Source organism: Pteropus vampyrus, unplaced genomic scaffold (assembly GCF_000151845.1).
Source record: "Pteropus vampyrus isolate Shadow unplaced genomic scaffold, Pvam_2.0 Scaffold7, whole genome shotgun sequence".
In the NCBI taxonomy this organism is placed as follows: Eukaryota; Metazoa; Chordata; class Mammalia; order Chiroptera; family Pteropodidae; genus Pteropus; species Pteropus vampyrus.
Genome location: NW_011888788.1, coordinates 14133880 through 14156691, shown reverse-complemented (window position 1 = coordinate 14156691; position 22812 = coordinate 14133880). Strand labels below are relative to the sequence as shown.

At 41.4% G+C, this 22812-nt stretch overlaps 1 protein-coding gene across 1 annotated transcript; it reads right to left on the bottom strand.

Moving 5' to 3' along the window:
- Positions 1-6022: 6022 nt before the first annotated feature.
- SCP2D1 (SCP2 sterol binding domain containing 1) lies at positions 6023-6689 on the bottom strand. The gene has a single exon (XM_011370749.1). It carries the CDS (start codon positions 6603-6605, stop codon positions 6135-6137), a length of 471 nt encoding a protein of 156 aa, XP_011369051.1. The 5' UTR covers positions 6606-6689; the 3' UTR covers positions 6023-6134.
- Between the last annotated feature and the right edge of the window lie 16123 nt (positions 6690-22812).

Below are 22812 nucleotides of genomic sequence, written 5' to 3'. Positions count from 1 at the left end.
GCCAAAAGGGTTATCTTCCAATTGGGTGTCATTGTGTCCTTGGATTGAGAGGAAGTGCTTCACTCACCATCACATCTCAATTCTTAGCACAGAGTCCCCCTTGCTCATAGACTGCCATAAATGTTTGCTTAATAAACTGTTCAATAGAAGAAATGATAACATTTCAATATTATACTGTGTTAAATTCTTACTCATGGCACACAGACCTTGCACTCAATACTTCCCTATACTATCTCCTGAATCAGAGATGCAAGTCCCCTTCCTTCAAAGGTGTAAAGCAGGCTACATATAGGAGCTAAAGAGCTATTTTTCCAAGGATGTTCACCATATAAGCTGGCATCCACACTTTCAGGCTGTTCCCTTAAAGGAGCTCCTCTTTTCTGCACCAGGTGTCCATGGTTGTCACTTCGGGTTGATTGGCCTCCTCCTATATCTAGGCAGGAAAACAGAAAAACTGGGAAATGTGGGTTTCATTAACACTCACATAAAACTGGGGGTTAGGGCAGTCTCCCAGGAGAGCATTTCTTGTGCCTCTAACAGGAGGCATGAAATCCTTCATCAGAATAGATTTTCTGTCATCTTTTATGCTTCAGGAAGATGGATGGAATATCTCTAGCTATAGGGAAACTCAGGATTCCTGTGAGTGGACAAGAACCCACCAGAAAGTCTCGTTCTCTTCTACACCAGTGTCTACCTATTGCAGAAGCACCTGATTCTATAGTTCTGTTGATTCCTACTATAGAGCTAAGGCTCCCTCTCAGGTGGCAGGCAATCCTGAGGGTTCCAGAGGTCAAAAGCCCAGTGCCTGGCAGGGTTTTCAGCATCCTCCATCTGGGGCCCAACATATCAGGCACTCTGTTGGGTCTTGGGCAGATGGGAGCCCAGAAGCCATAGACACAAGCATCCCCCCAGCCCCGCTCATGGTTCCTGGGACACTGAGGATTGGCAGGACTGCTCTCACAATGAGGGAAAAGAAATCCCACCTCCAAAGAAGAGGTGTTTATTTTTCATTCTTCATTTGATTTCCCCTAAAGGACACAAGCAAATGTGAGAAAAGTTTCAGTTGGGTAAGACAAGTCCAACCTTTGGTCCTTCAGGTGGGCATTCTTTGAAGAAGAGAGGTATGTGTAATTTTTGGAATAAGTTAAAATGCAAGGTGGAGAATAGTATCTGTGGTCAACTACCATTTCTGTTAAAAAAAAAAAGTGAGAGGTGTAACACATACATTGTGGCTCATGTATACACAACTGGAAGGACACACAAGAAGCCAGTAACTGGGTGACTTTGGGGATACAAATGGAAAAGGGGGGTCAGGAGAAGTATGAAGAACTGACTTTCTCTGTACACTTCTTTGTACTATTTAGATTTTTTGCCATGTGCATGTTTTTCAAAAAAAATTTAAGGAGTTTGTTTATTCATTCAACAAACAATTATGGAGTATACAGTGGATGTCAGGGATTGAGAAAATGAGACAAAGGGAAACCAGGCAAGGCTGTGACTGATTCCTGCCCTCAAGAGCATAGACGCTGGGAGGTGCATAGGTCAGTGACATAATGTGTCATCCAACCTGAGACCCTTCTGAGGAAGGAAACACCACTAATTGAACACTAAGACTGAAGTGTAAAATGAGACTTCTTGGGCAAACCAAGATGTTTGATTGGCCCAGATAGGATAATGCCCACCCCCAGCCAGAATGCAGCCAGGACACTGGAAAAAAGAGAGGCGTAAGAACTATGAGAGAAGAAGATGACAACTGAGTCCAGGCAGGCATCATGGAGGAGGATCTAAAGTGTGGGTGGGTATTAGGTCCTACATTCAGAGGGGGAAGATAGGCAGAATTATGGTCTCAAAAAGATTCTACATCCCAACCCTCAGGACTATAGATTAAATGATACTTCACACACATGAATACATTACTTGTCTTAGCTCATGCTGCTATAACAAAATACCATAGACTGGATATCTTATACAACAGGCATTTATTTCTCCAGTTCTAGAAGCTGGGAGTCTGAGATCAGGGTACTGGCATGGTCAGGTTTTGGTGAGAGCTCTCTTCTTGGCTTGCAGTCGGCACCTTCTTGCTGTGTCCTCACATGGTGAAGAAAGAGCACATATGAATTTGGGTGGGAGGGGAGCATAATTCTTCAGTCCATACCATTACCTTACATGGCAAAAAGGACTCTGCAGGTGTAATTAAAGTTATTAATCAGTTGACATTAAAATAGGGAGATTATCCTGGGTTATCTGGGTGGGCCCAATGTAATCATGCAAGTCCTCACATGGTGAGGCAATAACTTGGAGGATGGGGAGTGGGGTGGGCTTTAGAGGTAGAGGTAGAAGTAGAGGTAGAAGATGAAGGCAGAAGAGTTCAGAAAGATTTGAAGCCTGAGAAGGACCTGACATACTATTGCTGGATTTGCAGATAGAGAAGCCACATAACCAGGAATACGGATGGCTTACAAGAGTTGAGAGAGCATCCTTGGCTGATAACCAATGAAGAAACAGGGACTACAAGTCCTACAACCCCAAGAAACTGAATTAGGCCACAACCCAAATTATCCTGGAGAAGATGATCCTCCTTAATCCCCCAGTTGAGAGCCCAGCCTGGCTGACATCTTGATTTCAGCCTGTGACATGAGATCGAAACAGAGAACCCAGCTGAGCCCATCCAGACTTCTAACCTGCAGAAACTGTGAGATGATGAACAGGTACTGTTTTAAGGGATGAAATTTGTGGTAATTTGTTACACAGTAATAGAAAACTAACACAATATTTTAGTTAGGAGGAATAGTAAGAGCATTTCTCAGGGGGAGTTGTAGTCTTTAATACGAATGCCCTATGGGGCCCAGGTGGAGAAAAAATAGTGTAAGCTCAATGACAAAGGGCCACCAAGACCCGATCTAGGAGGCAGCATGGAGGTAGGGGCAGGCCTGTCTGGAAAGCCCACCCCACTCCCCATCCTCCAAGTTATTGCCTGGCAGGAAGATGGGCTCAGTGTAGCCAAATAATCCAGCTTTTAAAGAGAATCCAGAAAAACAATTCTTATATAAAACGTCCTGATTCCAACTTTATAAACGCTTGCTGGCCAACCTTGGCCAGACCAAGCAACACATAGATGTGTGTTTTGAGCCAGATGTGAGCTTCTAAGGCATTGGCTGAGTATAAGAGACAAGGTAGAAGGTCTCTAGAACAGAGTGTGAAAGCTAAGTGTGGACATTTTTGGAAGTCAATAGGGAGCCAGTGAGAGTCCCTCCTTTCCTCTTATCCAGAAGAGACAGTAAAGTCACATGCATGGAAAACTCACCTGGGCCAGTGACTATGCTGGGGATGACCTACTTGGAGCTCTGTAACAACTTGATGTCATAGAGCTATTGGCCCCATTTCTGGGTGAGGCAGCTGAGGCATAGAGTTGTTCAATAATTGCTTGTGATTATGCAGATATGAAGTGGTGATGCAGGCTCAAAACTGTGTTTCTGAATCCACAGTCTGAGTCCTTCCAGCTGTTCTACATGGCATCCCACATCAAGCAATTTTGTTCCTTTTGACTGAAAACAGGTTTGCTGTTGTGTTTCCCAAGGCCTGGACTCTTCTCTACTCAATCAGCCAGCTCCCTCTCCTTATTCAAGGCTTCCGTTCTTCCTTTTCTCCAGCTCCTACTATGGTGGCTGCCCATCCCCAAAGGTGCCTTCCTCACCTCTCCTACATCCCAGCCTTTCAGACTCCACTGCTCACTTGCAGCTCAGTCTCTCAGCTTCCCAGTTCCAAATTTCTGAGAAAGAAATCTAATAGGTTCAGGTCATGTTTTTGTCCCAAGTCATAATGGGTCATAGGTCACTGGCCAGCCTATGGGTGGGCCTCCCTTTGGTCAGATGCCAGCCTAGCCTTGACCTTCTATAACCTCTCCTTCAATCCCATCCCACTCCACCTCCACCTCGTCTCTAAGCAATTTCTGTCTCAGGGCCAATCTCCAGGGACTACCCATATGAGCAGGACCATTCAGGGAAGCCACTTCTCTAAAAACAGCATCCCAAACACCTGCCTAGCCTTGCCCAATACTCATAAATATGGCTTGAATGGAGGTGCCAGCACCAGGCAAGGTAAGCATTCGCAACAGTATTCAAAATCAGTCTAAAGCCTCTGAGACACCCACCACTGCCCTGCAGGGACACTGGTGGGAGCACTGCATGGATCACCAATGGAATGACCCAGGTGAGCAAAGAAACCAGAGAGCTCTTGACATCCCCACTCACAAACACTCAGCGATTCCTTATCACAAAGTTGAGCATCATTGAACAAAAATTCTCTTCATTTTCCAGTGACAGGATGAGATTTTGTTAACGTGAGCTCTCACTCTGCCTCTTTTTGACATGAGAACTCAGGAAGGCCTCTGCAGAGACCATCCAAATCAGTGAGTGGTTTTGGCAGACATATGATGAGGTCAAAGGATTCCTTGCGCTGGGTACGGTTCTAAATCCTCTTTATAAAGCTTTCATTTTCAATGGAGGGCAGACAGTTTTTAAAACAGCCTTATTGTGCTTCTATTGACATGTAAGAAACTTCATATGTGTATATAAAGTATACAGTTTGATGTGAAACCATCACCACAATCAAGATAATGATTCTATCCATCACCCCTAGTTTCCTCACCTCACCCACTCGGCACACCCCAGCCCTATCTATTAACAACTACTGATCTTTTTTCTGTTGCCACAGTTTGAATTTTATAGTATATTACATAAATAGAATCATATTGTATGTATTTGGTTTTACCTGGCTTCTTTCACTCAGCATAATTATTTTGACATTTAACCATGCTGCTGTGCATATATCAATAATTCATTTCTTTTTATTGCTGAGTAGTATTCCATGGTATGACATACCACAATGTGTTCATCCATTCACTTGATGAACATGTGCTCTATTCCCAGTTTGGGACTATGACAGATACAGCTGCCATGAGCTTTCATGTACAAATTTTTGTACTTGTACATGTACTTTCTTTCCTCTTTGGAATAGCTGGATAATTTGGTAGGCATATGTTTGAGCATGGTCATATCAGTGAAAGTTCCTTGTGAGTTTCAGAGTATCCATACTGTGCATATTTAGCCTACCAGATAAGTTACACATAGATCGCATGCAAACAAACAACATACATACTCACCCACGAGGAGGTTACATCAGGCTGTAGCCGGCTTCATTCCAGTCCTTCCAGTATATGCAGAGGGCTTCCAGAGGGAAAAATCTCCCAGAATGCACTTCAATTTTATAAAACATCATTGCACAAGCTCCTGACACTTCAGAAATGGCCCACAAGATGGCTATGTGATCTGTCTGCAGGAGATCTTTTAAATAAGGGCAACATCTCACTGGTCTAGAATAGAACAGTTATGATCGATACTGAAAGCTGCATGAACTAGAGCAGGGGTTCTTCAAGGGTGCTCCCATCAGCATCACCTGGGAACTCATTAGAAATGTACATTCTCCCCAGCCCAGAACTACAGAGTTGAAACTCTGAGTGAGGCCCAGCACTTTAGGATTTCACCAGCCCTCCAGGTGATCTGATGCACGCTCCAGTTTAAGAACCAGTGGCCTAGAACATCTTTCAAGCCTTTTGACTCTCTTAGAGTTAAATCCAATGGAAGTCATGATAGACCAAGAGCATCGTCACCTCTATTGCCTTGTCCCAACCACATAGCTGCGGAGCCCACCCTCTTAGAACTCTGCAGCCCCCATGTTAAATTCTTCTCAAAGAGGTCATCACTTATTTCACCAAAGCACCAAACTAAAAAAAAAAAAAATCAGGACTTGAGAATTCAATCATTGAAGCATTTAAATCCAACTGTCAAAACTACCATTTCTCTATGTTTGGCTCTCAACATAGCATATTTCAGCATAAATGAATCTAAAAAAAGAAAAAGACAAAAATTTCAGGTGATACACTCCAACACTCTTTACTGATCTAGAACCCTCACTGCAAATTTATACATCAGCAGGAAAGTTAATCAAACTTGAATAGGAAGAATTTGAGTAAAAATATTGGAACCTTTTTGTTTTAATCTTCAGTTTACGCATGATTTTTGCTCAACATTATAAGCAGAAGAAGTTCTGATCACTTTCTGGGTGTTTTTGCATGCTTAAAATTTAGCCCAGTCTTTGAAAACCCTCTCCAGCTTCTGGCCAAGCAGAACTTTGCCACTCACTTTGAACTTGCCAGCAAGGAAAGCCTTCTGAGGATTCATTTTGCCCAAAACCAACTCCATAAAGACAGGTTCCGGGATTGTAAAGACAGTGTCTGCTGGGAGCCTGGCGGATCCTGGATACATATCCCCAGAACCATTCTTCAGATCAATGGTCCACTGCAGAATGGTCTTTCCATCTTTGGTGATGTCCAGCTGAAAGATGGCATTGACTTTCTTTACCAGTTGGGCCCCCACTTCTTTGATGTGGTGGCTAATGTCCTCGAACACTGGGAAGCTCTGGAATTCTGATAGCTCTAGAGGGTGCGGCATGGCAGGTTCCCGAGCTGAACCTAGTTCCCTGAACTGACCCGCCTGAGTTCCATCCCCTGCTTTGATCTTGGATTGATGGTCAATTCTCTTCCACATCTTACTGTGCTGGTCCTCTTGACCTTGCCATCTGGTTTGTGAGCAGCTGTGGCCAGATTAATATCCACAGGTCAGATTGTGACATCAAAGGTGAGGCCTAAGCAGGGAATGAGGCTGGTGTGTGTGCTACAGTCTTATTGGCCAAACAGATGCTAATATGTGACATGGGGTGAGGCCTGAGACAGGTAATTGTGAGGCAGATCCATACCACCACCCCAAACCAATCAGGGCCAAGAAAGATCTGTACCCCATGCTGGGAATATGGGAAACTGGCCTCAGAAATTTCTTTGGTGACATGAGCCCTGTCTTTCCAATGCAGGCATCTCCCAGTAGCAACCCTCACTGAGAAAACAGTTATTCTGATTCCTTTGAAAGTAAAACATCCTTAAGGCATAGATCATGGTGCTGGCTGCTGGTGGAAAGGGACATACTTTTAGAGTAAAATAGCTTGTCGGAGGAGGAATCTGCACAGGGCATGCATCAATCAGAAAGCTTCCAGAAGCACATGGGAGGGGGTGATATCCCTAAGATGAGCAGAAGATGATATTGTAGGTCTTAATATGGCCCTTACTCCGGCACTGTTCTAGGAACTGTACATATATTAACACTTTTAATCCCCAATACAACATTCTGTGGTGGGTACTACTTCTTATCCCCCTTTTTACAGATGAGGAAACTGAGGCAAGGAGAAATGAAGTAACTTGTCCAAAGTCACATAGCTAGTAAGTATGGTAGCAAGGTTTGAACAGAGGTGGAATGGCTCTAGAACCCACTTGTAGTCTGTCTGCTACTTTCTCATGACTAGGATCAGGTTTTTGGACAGTAATACCCAGAAGTGCTTGTGTCCTCAGTACATCATATCAAGGGGTAGATGGTGTCAATATGTCCTGTTGCTGGTTATGTCGACTTTGATCTCTTGATTAAAGTGGTATCTGCTAAGTTTCTCCACTGCAGAGTTACTGTTTTTCCCTGAGTAATGAATAAGTACCATGTGGGGAGACACTTTAAGACTTTGCAAATATCCTGTATCATACCACACTTCAACTCAGTCCTTTCTGCATCCATTCATGGTCCATCAGTGTGATGTGTGCTAAATGGTCATTTTGATTTCTATCGCTGCCTTCAGTTATAATAATTGGAATTCTGCTGTAAGAAAGAGCTGTTCCTTCTCTCTCATTTCTTTATTCAATTATGGATTTATTTCAGTATGAATTGTGGATATTTATTTTATTCTGTGAGTCATGATCTATTATTATAATTATTTATTTTCTAGCTCAGACCGTCCTACCTTTGGCTGCTGAGAGCTCCATCGGGTTGCTGTCTCTGTCCTTTTTCCTAACCATACTTCTCTATTTTGTAAGGGATGCTACATTAAATGAAGCTTCTGGTAGCTTTGTTCTCTCTGGGAGGAGTACAGAAAATAAAAAAAGCTTTGGCACATTTTCTTTGTATGTGATGGATGAGCTGGTATTATCAATACAGAGCAGTTAAACAAAACCAAACAGCTCCCCAACATCAAGTCTATTCTGAGGCCATCAGGTATGGACAACATCTGCATAGAGAATTTAAAATAAAGAGGCAGGCAATTCCCCAGTAAGTTTGCTGTGAGCAACCAACAGAGAACTGAGGCTCATTGCCACCTGTATCTGTTCTTCCTAAAGGGTGGCATTGTCTCTTCTGAATTATTCAGATAGGTCTCCAACTGGGCTGCCACTCCTGTCTTAGCATGTTAGATGGAAATACAGTTCCACAGTCTATACATGTCCTCTTCCTGTTTCTTTTAAAGGCGGGGATTTCTACCATTAAAAGGAATCCCAGTATGAATGGCTAATAAGCACATGAAAAGATGCTCAACATCATTAGTCACTGGGGACATGCAAATTAAAACTACAATGACTCACTACAAGAAAAAAAAATTGTAACTCTATATTGTAATGGATGTTACCTAGATTTACTGTGGTGATGATTTATTTCACAGTACATACAAATATCAAATCATTATGTTGTACACCTAAAACTAAAAATGTTATATGTCAATTATATCTCAATAAAAAAAAAAAAAACATGAGCAAAGATGTTGAATCATTTTGAGGTGAAAAGAAATACCACCAGTGGGTGATCCCTCTCTCTCCAGACTTTTCTCCCACGCTCCTGCAGGAGCCTTGCAGAGGGGAGTTTTACGTTCCCCTCCTGAACATTCCTCGAGCTTCCCACCTCTAGATTTTTGCATCCTGTCCTCTGTTGCTATCCATACTCTGTTCTTCCTTCAAAATACAACTTGTCAGCCTCTATCAAACCCCACCATCACCATGCAGTAGTATCTACACAAACATCTAGCTGGATATGCTTCCCATTAGCTTGCATAAAATCAAGCATGCGGCAGCCTCGGAAAACACTTTACCAAGACTATGGGGTCTGTGGGAACATCCAGTAAACATCATTTCTCTTCCTCACCTGAATTCTTAAGAATTTGAGAAATAAGACAAGGAATAGCAGATGGAAGTCAAAATTTTGCCTTTATCACTGATAGAAGCATAGTTGAAAGAAAAGACTTATATGAGGACCCACAATGCAAGGCAGAGTTAGTTACCCACCTACCTCTCAGCCACTCTACAGAAAGGGCTCTGCATATGAAGCTGGTCACGAGAGGCCCACCCAGGGAAAGTTTTGCACACAAAAGAACTCAGTTTATATTTCCCAGACTTACCACTCAAAAAAGTCACCTCACCCAAAGGAGTAAAGAGGTGAAGAGAGACCAGGAATGTTTGGGGGAGAAATTGCTTTGGAAGAAAATTTCCTCCTTGAGGAAACCAGAGAGTGGAGACAGGCCCTGTCCTCTAGCAAATACTAGGGTGGGGGTGGGAGCATAAATTCAAGGGAGCCTAGTCATGGATCATGATTTTTGCCTAATGTTTTCTGTTTGTACTTCAATTTCTTCTTTTTCCCCCCCTCATTTTTTGCTGAGGTTTTTACAATTCAAACTGGAGGTTCTCTCAGTTGCCCTCACTCCCTCTCAAGCCTTACTCTGCTCTGAGAGAATGAATACTCCCTATCAATATAGGTAAATAAATAAAGACTCAGATTTAATAGTTAACTTTTGTGACCTGTAAATGAGAGAATATTTAACATTGTAGGTGTCAGAATAGGCTAGCTTGAGTTTTATTAAAAAAACCTAGACAATAATAATTCATTTTTCCCAGAGGGTACAGAGTGAGGGCCTGTCAGAACCAAGTGGTCAGCAGAAACTAGAAGTTTAGAAAGAAAAAATTCCATAAATAAGAAATTTGAACACAAGCTTTGAGCCCACTGCCCAGAAGAATTTTCTGAGATAATGACAATGTTCTGTATCTGTGCTGTCCAAAGCAGTAACCACTAGCTGTTTGTGGCTGTGGAGCACTTGACGTGGCTAGTACAACTGAGGAAATGAATCAATTTTATTTAGTTATAATTAATTTTAAAAAATTGAAGTAGTGACATATGATTTCCTATCAGCATCCTGGGAAACAACTCCAGTATCCTCCTAACCACCATAAGGAAGTTTCATGGGCATCTAATGGATGCTGCTCCCATCTTTAATCACTAAATTAAACCAAACTCACATAAAAATCCATTCCTAAAACCTTCAATAACTCACTTGACACTATTACACATGTGGAACAGAGACCAGCTCCCATTGGTGGGATGTGGTCCATTTTTAGACATAGCTAAAAACCTAAAGACACATATGTACTTAAAATTGAACTGTTACATTTATCTTTGAATTAGGTCATAAGCATATCAAAGTAGGTGATTACTGGGTAACTTCTGAGTTAACCTGTATAAGGTATGACTGCCTGAAAGCCAAGACACTGGTCTTCTCTGGGTTCACTCGCATATCTGGCAGTTGTCTGATTATCAGCTGGAGTGCTTGAGCCATGTTACACTCATTCTCCCACAGGCTAACCTAGATACATTGTCATGGTATCTAGGCAGGGCATGAGCAAACAACCTCAACTGTGAGTGCTTTTCTAGCCTCTGCTTGCACCTATTGGCCAAAGAACATCACATAGGCAAACCTAGAATCATAGTAGGAGGGCACTACCAGGCTACATGGCAAAAAGTGTTGTTAGGAACTGAATATTTGTGTCCCTCCAAAACTCATATGATGAAACTCAATGCCAACCTCCCTCCAACCCCCAGGTGATGGCATTAGAAAGTGGGGTCTTTGGGAGATAATTAGGATTAGATGAAGTCATAAGGGTAAAGCCTTCATGAATGGGATTAGTGCCTTTATAAGAGTCACAAGAGAGGTGGTTTACTCCCTCTGTTCTCCACCATGTGAGTATACAATAAGAACACACACTGAAACCTAGAATAGGACTTTCATCAAAATCCGACCATGCCGCCACCCTGATCATACGCTTCCAGCCTCCAGAAGTGTGAGGAATAAATTTCTGTTGTTTATAAGCCATCCAGTCCATGGTATGTTTGTTATAGCAGTCCAAGCTAAGATTGGTGTAGGTATAAAAAGGGACTAAGATCAATAATGCAGTTAATCTACTACACCCACAGAAAGACCATTTCAAGTCCAAGAAATCTTTATTTCTCGAAAAATCACTGAAATACACCAGACTCATGAACAAAAATATTTGAAAGTTTCAGCAACTTACTTGAGACATGTGGAACAGAGATCACTTTTCTTTCCCAGCCCAAAAGGCATCACTGGCCCATGTAAGGGTGCTCCTATTTTAAGACAAAGCTAAAGAAAAGCCCAAAGATATACAATTACCTGAAATAGAACAGTTATATTTATCTTTCCTTATATGCATGCTCAAGTGATAACTTTTTAAAATTAGGTAAAATGTATAAGTTATGCCTGCCCATAAATTAATTTAACTGATGTTAACATCACTCAAAACATTTTTTAGAATTTCTCTTTTATAACTGCTATCAGAAACAAAAGGCACATTCTTTTTGTCCCATACCATTGAGAATACTTTCAGTTATGAGCACCAAAAACAGACACAACTCAAATGGCTTCAACAGTAACAAGAAGTATCTTCCATACAGTCCTGAGGCACAGCTAGAGTGACTGACCATCCAGCATGCTCAGGACTGAGATGTTTCCCCACACACAATACCTTTGGTGCTGAAACTGGGAAAGTCCCAGGCAAACAGGGACAAGCTGGCTATTCCAAGTTTGGTTCCTTAAGCAGCTCAATGAGTCTTCAAGGGGCCAAGATCCTCCCTTCTATTTTCCTATGGCATGTTCTTCTAAGATCAGTGTCCCTTGTGACGGCAGTATTTTGGAGCATCATCCAATAGAACAACAAAAACAGTCATGTTTTACCATTCTTATCTCTTTATATGAAGGGCCTATTCCCCAGAAATCCTTCAGTGACTTCTCCCCCATCTCATTAGCCAGAACTGGGTCCATTACCCTTACCAAGATTGGCTTAATTCATCAAGCCACCTTTAAGGTTGGGTTCAGCCAGCTTTCCCTGAATCTTCTGGAACCAAATCAGTGTGTTAGGGAGGAAACGAGAAAGGAGCTGATAGTGAATACTGCACATCTTCTGTGGTGGGGTGTTCATCATTGAATGTGTCCATTTAGGATTCACTCAGAGAGACAGCAGCATTAAGAATGACATCAAGTATGAGATTTGTTATAGGGATGTATCTTAAACATTTGTGAGGGGAACTGATTACACAGCTCTACTGCTTGGCCTGGGAGCAGCCAGGCAGGCAGCCTGGCCCAGAAGTCAGAGAAGCTGACATTGCTGCAGGCCCCCTTGCCACCCAGGAGTCAGAAAGGCCAGAGGAGGAGTTGCAGCCACCTGCTGCCCCACACCCACAAGGTGAGTCAGCAGATCAGGGACAATCCCACTGATCTGCAGCAGTACCTGGGTTCCCACATAGACTTTTCCAAGGTAGAAAGACTAAAATGTTTCATCACTTCTGCTTTCCAAGGCTCCAGTGAGGCACTGGTCTCTGCTAACTATGAAATCTGTGGAGAAGGGAATTCTGGGAAATGGAGTTCTAAGTTAGCTAAATTGACACAGAACAAAGCCAGGAGCTACACTGAATATGGCTTTGATTCTAAGAAACAGGCTATTTAAAACCTCAAGCTAAGTATAAGGGATAAAGTAGTCAAATAGGCTGAGCACTGGACTTTAGCGATTATGGGGGAAAATGTCACTTTATTCTTATTTTCTTTCATTACTTCCCATTCACTGCTTTGGACGCTGGTCACTCAATCAAAGCAAAGTAAGAAAGACAACTTGCCAAGTCTTTCGATCATTCCTAAAACCCACAGTTTAGACACACTGTTGTGAGGCCTGCAAAGGATAAACTGCTGATTACCCCTTGGGGGAATGTCAAATGCAATTAATCCTAAGAGCTCAGTCAACCCCCACAATTTTACTGAACTCAGTAAATCAAAAGCACTGTGCCCATGGGACAAATCTGGATTAAATTCCCTCAGCAGTTTTGAAAGATTTATCAACTCTCAAAGTAGTGCATGGGGAAGGGGAGGGGTGAAAATCAAAGGACCACACCTCTGACAGACGGTCAGGAGAGATGCTTGTTTCAGAAGGATGATTGTTCAAGTGTATTATTTAACAGTGGTTACTGTAACTGTATGCACGTCATAAAAACCCAAAATTTTAAAGTAAAGAGAGTCTGAAAAGATCTTGTCTAATTATTCATTTAAAAATGTGGATTCTTACTAACAGACACAATAACAGGGGTAAATATCAAAATTGTTATACCAAATAGAAGCTAGACACAAAAGACTACATAGTGTATAATTTCACTTATATAAAGTTCTAAAACTGGCAAAACTAACCTATAATGGAAAAAATCAAAATAATCCTTACCCTTGAGTATGGGGTGGAAATAACTGGAAAGGGGCATGAAAAAACTTTCAGGGGTGATAGGTAGTACATGCATTTGTCAAAATTCACCATAGCAGTGAGGTGTAATGTGTCTGGAACTTATTTTGAAATACGTCAAAAAATAAGACAGATTGACAGATGAATAGAAAGATGTACATACAGACATGTAACAAAACAAACACAGATAAATGTTCATTGCAGAATCTAGGTGGTGTGTATATGGGTGTTCATGGTTCAGCCCAGGATTTAATCATAGATAAATGTCAACATACTGACTGGAGAAAAGATAGGAAAGAAGATATTAGGAAAAGATTCATCATAAAAGTTATAGCCAATTAAAGAGTGTGGACCCAAAAAGGCATGCTGTAATAAATCGAACAGAAAGTAACCTCACAGAATGATCTGATCATAAGTTCCTAACTGGACAGGTCAAGATGGGTAGTCATGCCCTAGGCCTATAACTTCTTTAGCGAAAGATTTTTAAGCAAGCCTTGTTCATTGTTCTCATGCATCTAGGTTACCACAGCTTTGAAATGTCAGAAGTAATCCTTTTTTCTAGACCCCTCAAAGGCATCATCACCCTCAAGAGAGCACATAATTTCATTAACTATCTTGTAATCCAATCCTCTCCTTGCTTCCTCCCATCCTCATGTAATCTTCCTTATTTCCCTCCTTAATACCAAATGCATAAAAGAAACTGCAAACTGTTATTCTCCAGAGCATTTGAGGTCTTGCTTCCTGTCATCTGTTTTGGTTCAGATAAACTTTTATAAAAATTTTTTACAGGTTTGAACTTTCTGACGTCGACAAGAGGAAGATATCAACAAACAGGCTAGACGTTCAGCACACATACTGTGGTTCACTCTATTCTTTTTTTAAATATATGAAATACAATCACCTCATTAAATTCAGGGCCTCTCACAGTTACTAGGTGCTTGCTATGCAACTACCACAAACTGAGCATTTTTGCAAGTTTTGTCCACAATATGCCAAGATTCTCTCTCTACCTATCCTTTCAATGGCCTTGTATCAGGCAGGTATAACATAATGTGCTACATAACAAACCACCACAAAACTCAGTGGCTCACAACAATAAGCAATTAATTTCTTGCTTACATGTTTGCAGAGAGGCTAGGGGTTGGCCAATCTAGGCTGGGCTAGGCTCCAGGCCTTATTTGTCTCTCATTCTCTTTGATCAACAGGGTCCCTGGGGCATGTTCTTCTCATGATGATGACCACAACACAAGAAGGCAAGACCTCCTGCACAAGTACCTTTCAATACTTTGCTTACTTCATCTCCACTAAAATTCCATTAGTCAAAGCAAACAACATAACTAATCCAAATAATCACAGGCCAAGATCAGGAAATGGAGGTTTCATCTTCAGCTCTCTATCACTGCAAGACATGTGGAGGCTGCTTTGGTCCCAGGGTCTAGTGATGTGAGCTAGAAACTTCTTCCCGAAATCTCTGTTAGGAGGGGCTCTCATGTCTTCCACCACGCAGTGAAAACAAATCTTGAGTGTGAACTACATCAATCCAAGTGAACTGTTCTATTTTGCCTCTTCAGCTTCCCTCAAGGTGGAATCCCAAGGGGACAATTACAAACATCTGGCCAAGAGAATGAATATTTGTTTTTCTGCTTTAGGAGAAGTCAATTAGAGTTTCAATTTCCACTGTTAAATGTCACATTTTTACAACATCCTGGAGAGCATGTTGGTAGCCCTGTTGTTAGGGAGAAGAAGAAAAAAACCTTCTTCCAAGGAAATGCTTATTGTCTAAAAAGACATGGAAGAGTCCAGAGATTAAAGGACCCTCTCAGGCTGAGTTTCCCAGAGCTCTCGGTTTCTATTTTGACCTGAACATTTGGCTTCCCTTATAGTCTCGAGTGAGCTTTTTTAGTCTCCCTGCACCTCTTTTCTACCATTTGCAAAAAGGGATAATAAGACTTGCTGCTTGGTAAGGCACATAAAGTGCTCTGAGGAGCTTGGAGGGAAAGTAGGCTTCCCGGGGGAAAATCTGTCAGCGTGTTTTCTCCTGATCTCCAAATATTTTCAGTGTCTGCTACCTCTCATTAGAGGATCTGGTCCTTTCTCAGAGAAGTTAGATGAAAACCATAATAAATGGAGCAGAGAGGATCCCGTCTTTTGCCTCTGCTGCAAAGGAGATATGCCAAGTTGAGTAATGAACGATTAGTATTCTTCACTTGCTAACACTTTGTACCCTATTTTCAAATTAAGAAGCACATTGTTGGCATGCCTGAAAGGTTAAACACTCCCACTTCATTTCTACAGTCACTAATTAGTGCTTTAACACAATTTCTGTGGAGGGAACGTTTTGTATGCAAAATCCTTCCTCCACAGAGCTGGGTAAGACGTTGGGAGCACCTTGAGTTTCTGAAGTTTGATCATAGATCACTCTTGTGATTGTAGGATGGTGATGCAACTAAAAAGACCCCACCTGTGAACTGGAATGTCTGAAACTTTAAAACGCATCAAAAAATAAGATGGATTGATGCGTTTTCAAAATTCTTTTTTAAAATTCTTTTAAAAAATTCTTCCCTTTTCAATGATAGGGGGATTCATTTTCTCCCTCTCCTGGTATTTCACCCTCATCCATAGAACAGGAAATAGGAGTTTGCTTTTTCCAAAATATTAGGAGGCAAGGAGGTGGGCAACTGGAACTCTCATAATACTGCAGCAGGAATGCCAAACGGTTCCACTTTGGGAAAGCAATTGTCAGTATCAAAAAATCACTAAGCATTTTGTTGGATATATCTCTGGAAGTGAAATCATTGGGCCCCAGGGTATAGTTCTAAGAATATATTAACCAGAAATACCTGCATATTTTCACAAAAAGTACAAATAAGAATGTTTTTAATCAGCCAAATCTGACTTCATCACAGGTACAATGGATAAATAAATGCCCATCACAGGTACCATGGATAAATAAATTATAGAGTATTCACAAAGTAGGATATTACATAGCAATGAGAATTAGTAATCTACATCTATACACAACATGGTGAACTTCATGATCATAATTTTGAGCAAAAGTTGTCAGACCAAAAAAAAAAAAAAAATTGTCCATATAGTTTCTAGGGAGCTGGCAACTTTTTGATTCTTGATTCGGGTGCTGGTTACATGAGTGTTTTTAATTTGCGAAAATGTATCACGCTCTGGTATGTGCTCTACTCTATAAGTATGTTATGCTTCAACAGAAAGTTTTTAAAATAAATTCATATGGCAAAGTCGCAATGACAAAAAATGTCAGAATAGAAAGCTTCCGCCTAATCTTCCATCCACTCACCCCTTGCTACTGACAAGGTGTGAGGAGGGAGCAGGAGCCATAGCTACCATAGCCTGGGTGGCCCTGCCCTGATCCCTCTGTCTTTACTGCCATGACCTGAAAGGTGAGAGGCAATAATTCTCCTTTCGTCTAGCCAGGCTAATGGATTCACTCCACAAACCCAGGCACCCCTCCTGTGGGCATCTAAAATCTGTCCTGAGGGGAAGAAGCAGGAAGCCCTATCTAACTGTAGCCCAAGCCACATTCTCTGGTCCACTGCTCCCAGCAACAGAGGTGTATTTTACTCTCCAATTCCTGCTGCTTGCATCTATTTCTCAACTGATTTCAAAGATGGAAGGGGAAGAGGAATGATTATTAGTTACCTTAAACCTTAAATCTTTCTCAGCAGGTAAGAAATCAAGACAAGTATAAATGTAATATTTTTATTTTATAGAACATTAAGACCAGAGGCTGTGAGACCAGAGGCTGTGAGTTTCTAATGTTGGGGTCTAAGGAATTGATGTCTGCCGCTTTGGAACAATACCAACTGGGTAATTAGAAAGGAAGAATGAGATTCTCTACTCTTCTTTCTATAATATTTCCATGCACTAACCGAAGACACTGTTTTTCTGTGTGTGACCTGGGGTGGGGATTTAGAGTGGTTACTATAATGTCAGAGATTTTTCCTTCACTGAGTTAGACATCACAGTCACCAATTGCTATAGATGGGGAAAATACTGTAGAATAATTTGCAGCTATTCCCATCAGGAGGTGGAGCCCATTTCTCCCTCTCTTCAACCTGTGCATGGTCATGTGACTTGCTTTAAGCAATGGGATGTACCAAATGTAAGATAAGCAGAGGCTTGAAAAGTGCTGCACAATTGGACATGTCCCCTCTTGCTATTGGAACCCTTCTACCACCAAGTGAAGAAGCCTGGGCTAGCTTGCTGGAGGATAAGAGACTACATGGAGTGAGGCCCTAGCCATCCCAGCTGAGGCCTCGGAAATAGAAGTGAGATTATCCAAGACCATCCAGCCCCAGCTGAGTTGCTCAGCTGCTAGACAGCTGCCTGTCTATAAGAGTTACCTAGACAACTCAAAGAATCTTGAGAAATTAAAAACATGTTGCCACTACACATCTATTAAAATGACCAAAATCTAAAACACAGGAACTCTCATTCATTGCTGGTGGGAGTGCAAAACAGTGAAGTTACTTTATAAGACAGTTTGGAAGTTTCTTACAAAACTAAACATACCCTTATCATATGATCTAGCACTCATGTTCCTCGGTATTTACCCAAATGAGTTAAAAACTGTCCACATAAAAGCCTGCACAGTTGTTTAAAGCTTTATTCATAATTGCCAAAACTTGGAAGCAACCAAGATGTCCTTCAGTAGGTGAATGGACAAATAAACTGTGGTACATCCATACAATGGAATATTATTAAGCACTAAAAAAAAATGACCTATCGAGTCATGAAAAGATATGGATTAAACTTAAACTCATATTACTAAGTGAAAGAAGCCAATCTGAAAAAGCTACATACGGTGTGATTCCAACTCTGTGACATTCTGGAAAAGGTGAAACTGTAGGGACAGTAAATATATCAGTGATTGTCAGGGTTTAGGAGCAGGAAGGAATGAATAGGCAGAGCACAGAGAATTTTTAGGGCAGTAAAATGCTATAATGGTGGATACATCACTATACAATTGTCCAAAACCATAGCATGTGCCATACTAATATAAACTATGAATTCTGGATAGTAATGATGTCACAGTGTATATTTATCAATTATAACAAATGTACCACTATGGCGAGGGATTTGAGAGTGGGGAGGCTGTGCTTGGAGGGGGAGGGCAGAGATATGTGGGAAATCTCTATACCTCCCAACTCAATTTTACTGTGAACTTAAAACTGCTCTAAAAAACAGTCTATTGAAAATAATAAATGTTATTATTTATTATTACTAAGTTTTGGGGTGGCTTGTTAAATAGAAAAAGCTAACTGATACACAGAGTCAGACCTTGAGTGAGGAGAGGAATCAAAGGGGAATCAAATCTGTCACTTCAGAATAACATACACAAATGAGAAGACAGACAATAAAATAGTCGTGGAATTCGGGAGTGAATTACAGCCATACTTATAGTTAGGCATGTTAGTTAAAACCAGACAACAAACTGAGTCTGATATTTTACAATAAGAACACACTTTATTGCGACCACTGTGTATTGTTTTGGTGGTTTCTTATTATTAGAAGGGATTTCCTATCCTGAGGCCTGACAGCGAAATTCCTGTTTCTGGAAGCCTCAAAAGTGGAGCACAAGATAAAGAATGTAATTCTTATATCTACTTTTCAAGAGGCAGAGAGCTTGAGATGCTTCTACCTCAGCAGTTCAGCACATACCTGTTCTGCTCCAGCCATCAGATTCCATAGAGTCCAATTGTCAGCATAAAGGAGGGAAGAAAGGGCAAGAGGAAATGTTGAAATGATGGGTTATCCAGAAGTAACTTACTTGTTTCCTTGGAACAAGTGAACTCACCACCCTCCGCCACCTTCCTCCCCACCCACCATACACAACATTGGGCACAATATTTTTGTAAAAGACCCTGACAATGATAACCAAGGATTTGCTGGATGTCAGAGATCATGTGCTGAGAACATTACCTTGGAAAATGAAACAAGAACATTCCCTGTAGATTAAAAATTGAAGTCAGTGTCCTGAGGTCAGATTCCAGCCTAAGCAAGCTTTGCATCTGGTGTGCAGGTGGAAATCCTCATCTAGCTCTACAACACACTTTGAGAGGCAGGGAGGAAGCTTGGGCGAAGGGTGGAAGGAACATAGCACAGCTTATTAACAGAGGGAACTGGTGACAGTTTCAAATTAGCTCATCCTCCTGAACTGATAAGAATTTCATCAAGGCCATTAATTAGCTGCTAACCATATGCCTCTTGTATTTGAATGTTCCTCCTAATTCAATATGAAAATGATGACTAAATGACAGACTGGTCCTGGGATTGAACTTCTATACCTCAGTCATTTTATTCATAGTCTCCTCCCTTATCCATAGGACAATTCAGGGATGTAAAGAAACTTGCCCTGGACCAATGATGAGACAGCTCTGTCTAATCAATTCACCAACCCAAGGGAAAGACAGAACAATTAAGGAAGCTACATCTATAGATTTGGAGAGGTTTCTTTAGTTTAAATCAAACAATACCTTGAAAACTTCCCTAAATTCTTGGTCTGTAACAATACAGTTCAGGAAAAGTGAGGTGTTGAACTTTTTAAAAGACCTAGCCAAAAAAAAAAAAAAAAAAAAAGACCTAGCCAGTGCTAATAAACATTATTTTTTACTGCAATAAAAGGTTTTTAAATATTTATATGTGTGTGTGTTAATATCTTGTCCTCCAAAGTCACATTATGATATTGAGACATTTTTTAAAATTACATTGTTTCAGCAACATCAACAAAATGCTAACAAAACCAGATGCCAGTAAGAAAACAAAGCAGCTGGAACTCTCATACACTACCACTGAAGTACAAAATGATACAGGGCTTGTTTTTTGTGGGAGACAAAGAGCATAGAGTTCAAGATTTATACCACAACACTGGGAGCTAGTGAGTCTATACCAGGCAAGGTTCTTAGTTGCAGACAATAGAATCTATTCTAACAAGTTTAAGCAGAAAAGGTTTATTCCATTAGACATCTTATAAAATTCCCAATTCTGGGAATCAAGTTTGGTTGCTACATGGCCAAGAACAATGAAGCTGAGAGATATGTCCAACCTCCACACAGGTATGTTCTAGCAGAAACTCTACTGCTACTACCACCCACAGCCTGTGACTTTAGGGGATAGGACAATAGAAGCTCCCATGCTGCCCCAGAAGAAACAAATGCCTCTGACACAAGATGCAGCATCCACAGCCATCTCATAGCTTCCACAGGGCCCTCTTACCTCACATCGCTCACTTCTCTGCATTGCATGTCTCATGTGGGTGAGCTTGCCTGGTGAAAGTCAATCAAGCATGGCTCCCCAGTTGCATGGGAGTTTTAAAATGTCATATTTATATTTTCAGACTGTGCAGTACAAGGAGACATGCATAAGGAATTGAAATTTGTGCTGAATAAGCCAATATGTGGTATCTGCCATAGTATATTTTAAGAGAAAGAGCAGGTTGAGTCCAGTGGATTTGAGTGAAGAATTCCCACAGGAAATTGGAAACGGTCAGTAAAAAAACTTAGATCGAGGAGTCACCTGCAGAAAGGTGAGAACCGATATCATGATAGGAGCTAACATGCCTCAGATAAGATGCTGAGTACAAAACTGAATGATAGAAACTTGGGAAACATTTGCATTTAAGAAGTTAGGTCCAGCAGGACTAAAGTTTATTTAAGATTATGTTTTGCATAAAAAAGGAAAAAAAGTTTTTTGATGATTGTTTTAATTCTTGGGGGTGGGGTGGAGGAAGCAGAGGCATTGAGATAAAATGATTTGTTCATAGATAAGTCACTGTAAGGCCCCCCAAATATCCAAATAAGCTCCCACAAGGAGTGGTTAGAAATCAGCAGACAACTGACATTTTTGCCTATCTAGCACCTCTCCCACTTTTTATACAGTACTTCACTTTTCTTCTGGGACACTACCCTATCCCCACTCCACATGGTCTGATCCATCAAGTTGCCCTGCCTTCACTACCCACCCAAGCAGTGGGGACATGTCCCAGATCAGCTCCCCAAGGAAATTGAACTACGAGCCAAATGACACAAAGATTTAAAAAAAAAAAAATCAGCTGGAACTAAATCATTCCAGTGATTAGCTGCTACAAAGAGTGTCCATCAATTCCTGCTTCAGAGATGCCCAGAGCTGCCCTCTTCCTGTCACTTTTGAGGTCTCATAAAACTCTTTCATCAAGTCTGTGAGTTTTCTGTTGCCCTTCTAATACATGACTGTTCTGTTTAACCAGAGTCTGTTTCTGTTGTTTGCCACCAAAGAACACTAGCTACTATGCAAGTGCTACAGCAAAAAGAGGCCTGCTGTTTCCTATCAGGGCAGATCTGGGTTACTCCTTGCTCACCAGATTATGGTGTATGGTAGATCATTATAATAATGGTCCCAATGAGTCCATGCCCCTTTGCAGTGGGACATTCCATCCTTGAAGTCTATTTCTCCACTTCCTTTAAACTGAGGCTGGCTTTCTGATGTATTCTGAACAACAACAACAAAAATGTTGGATGTGATGTTGTGAGGTCTCATGACCTTAAGAAGCCTTGCAGCTTCCACCTTCACTTTCTTGGAACCTTGAGACTACCATATGGTGAGGAGGCCTGGGCTAGCCTAGCAGAGGATTAGAAACTACTTAGAGAAGACACAAGGTGTCCTGCCGACACTCAGACTTGAGAGTGAGGGTATCTTGGGTTCTTCAGCTGCAGTCCTGTCATCACATGATCACTGCCACATACATGAACTCAAACAAGACCAGCAGTAAAACTGCCAGATTGCTAACCCATAGAAATGTGAGAAATAATAAATGGTTATTGTTTTAAGCCACTAAGGTTTGAAGGTTTGGAGTGGTTGGTTACACAGTGATAGACAAGTGATTGATGAGGAAAGAAATGGAGCAGGACCCTGCAGCCACTGAAATGCTCTGGCAACTGTAACAGCATCATCATGCATGGGCCTGGTATAGTGTGTGTGTGTGTGTGTGTGTGAGAGAGAGAGAGAGAGAGAGAGAGAGAGACTCAAGTTGAAATGGACTCAAGCTACAAGAGGCAGTCAAACATCTCCTTCTGGCATCTGCCACTGAATAAGGGGTCAACTGGCTCACAGCACAACTGGCTCAGCATGGGAGGCAGCAGGACAGACACCAGAGGCCCTGGCATACCAGGAGGCACGAGACTTGGATTTCAGTCCTATCTCTGCTGCCTGGCTTAGGGAAGCCATTTAACCTCCCCAATTCCAGTTTCCTCATCCCAGAAATGGAGATGATAGTATCTTTTCTACCTACTTCATAAGTTCTTAAGGGTGAATGAGATAATGAATGT

Excerpts from the sequence above, each read along its gene's own strand:
- SCP2D1 (XM_011370749.1), bottom strand. The coding sequence starts at position 6,605 with ATGTGGAAGAGAATTGACCATCAATCCAAGATCAAAGCAGGGGATGGA.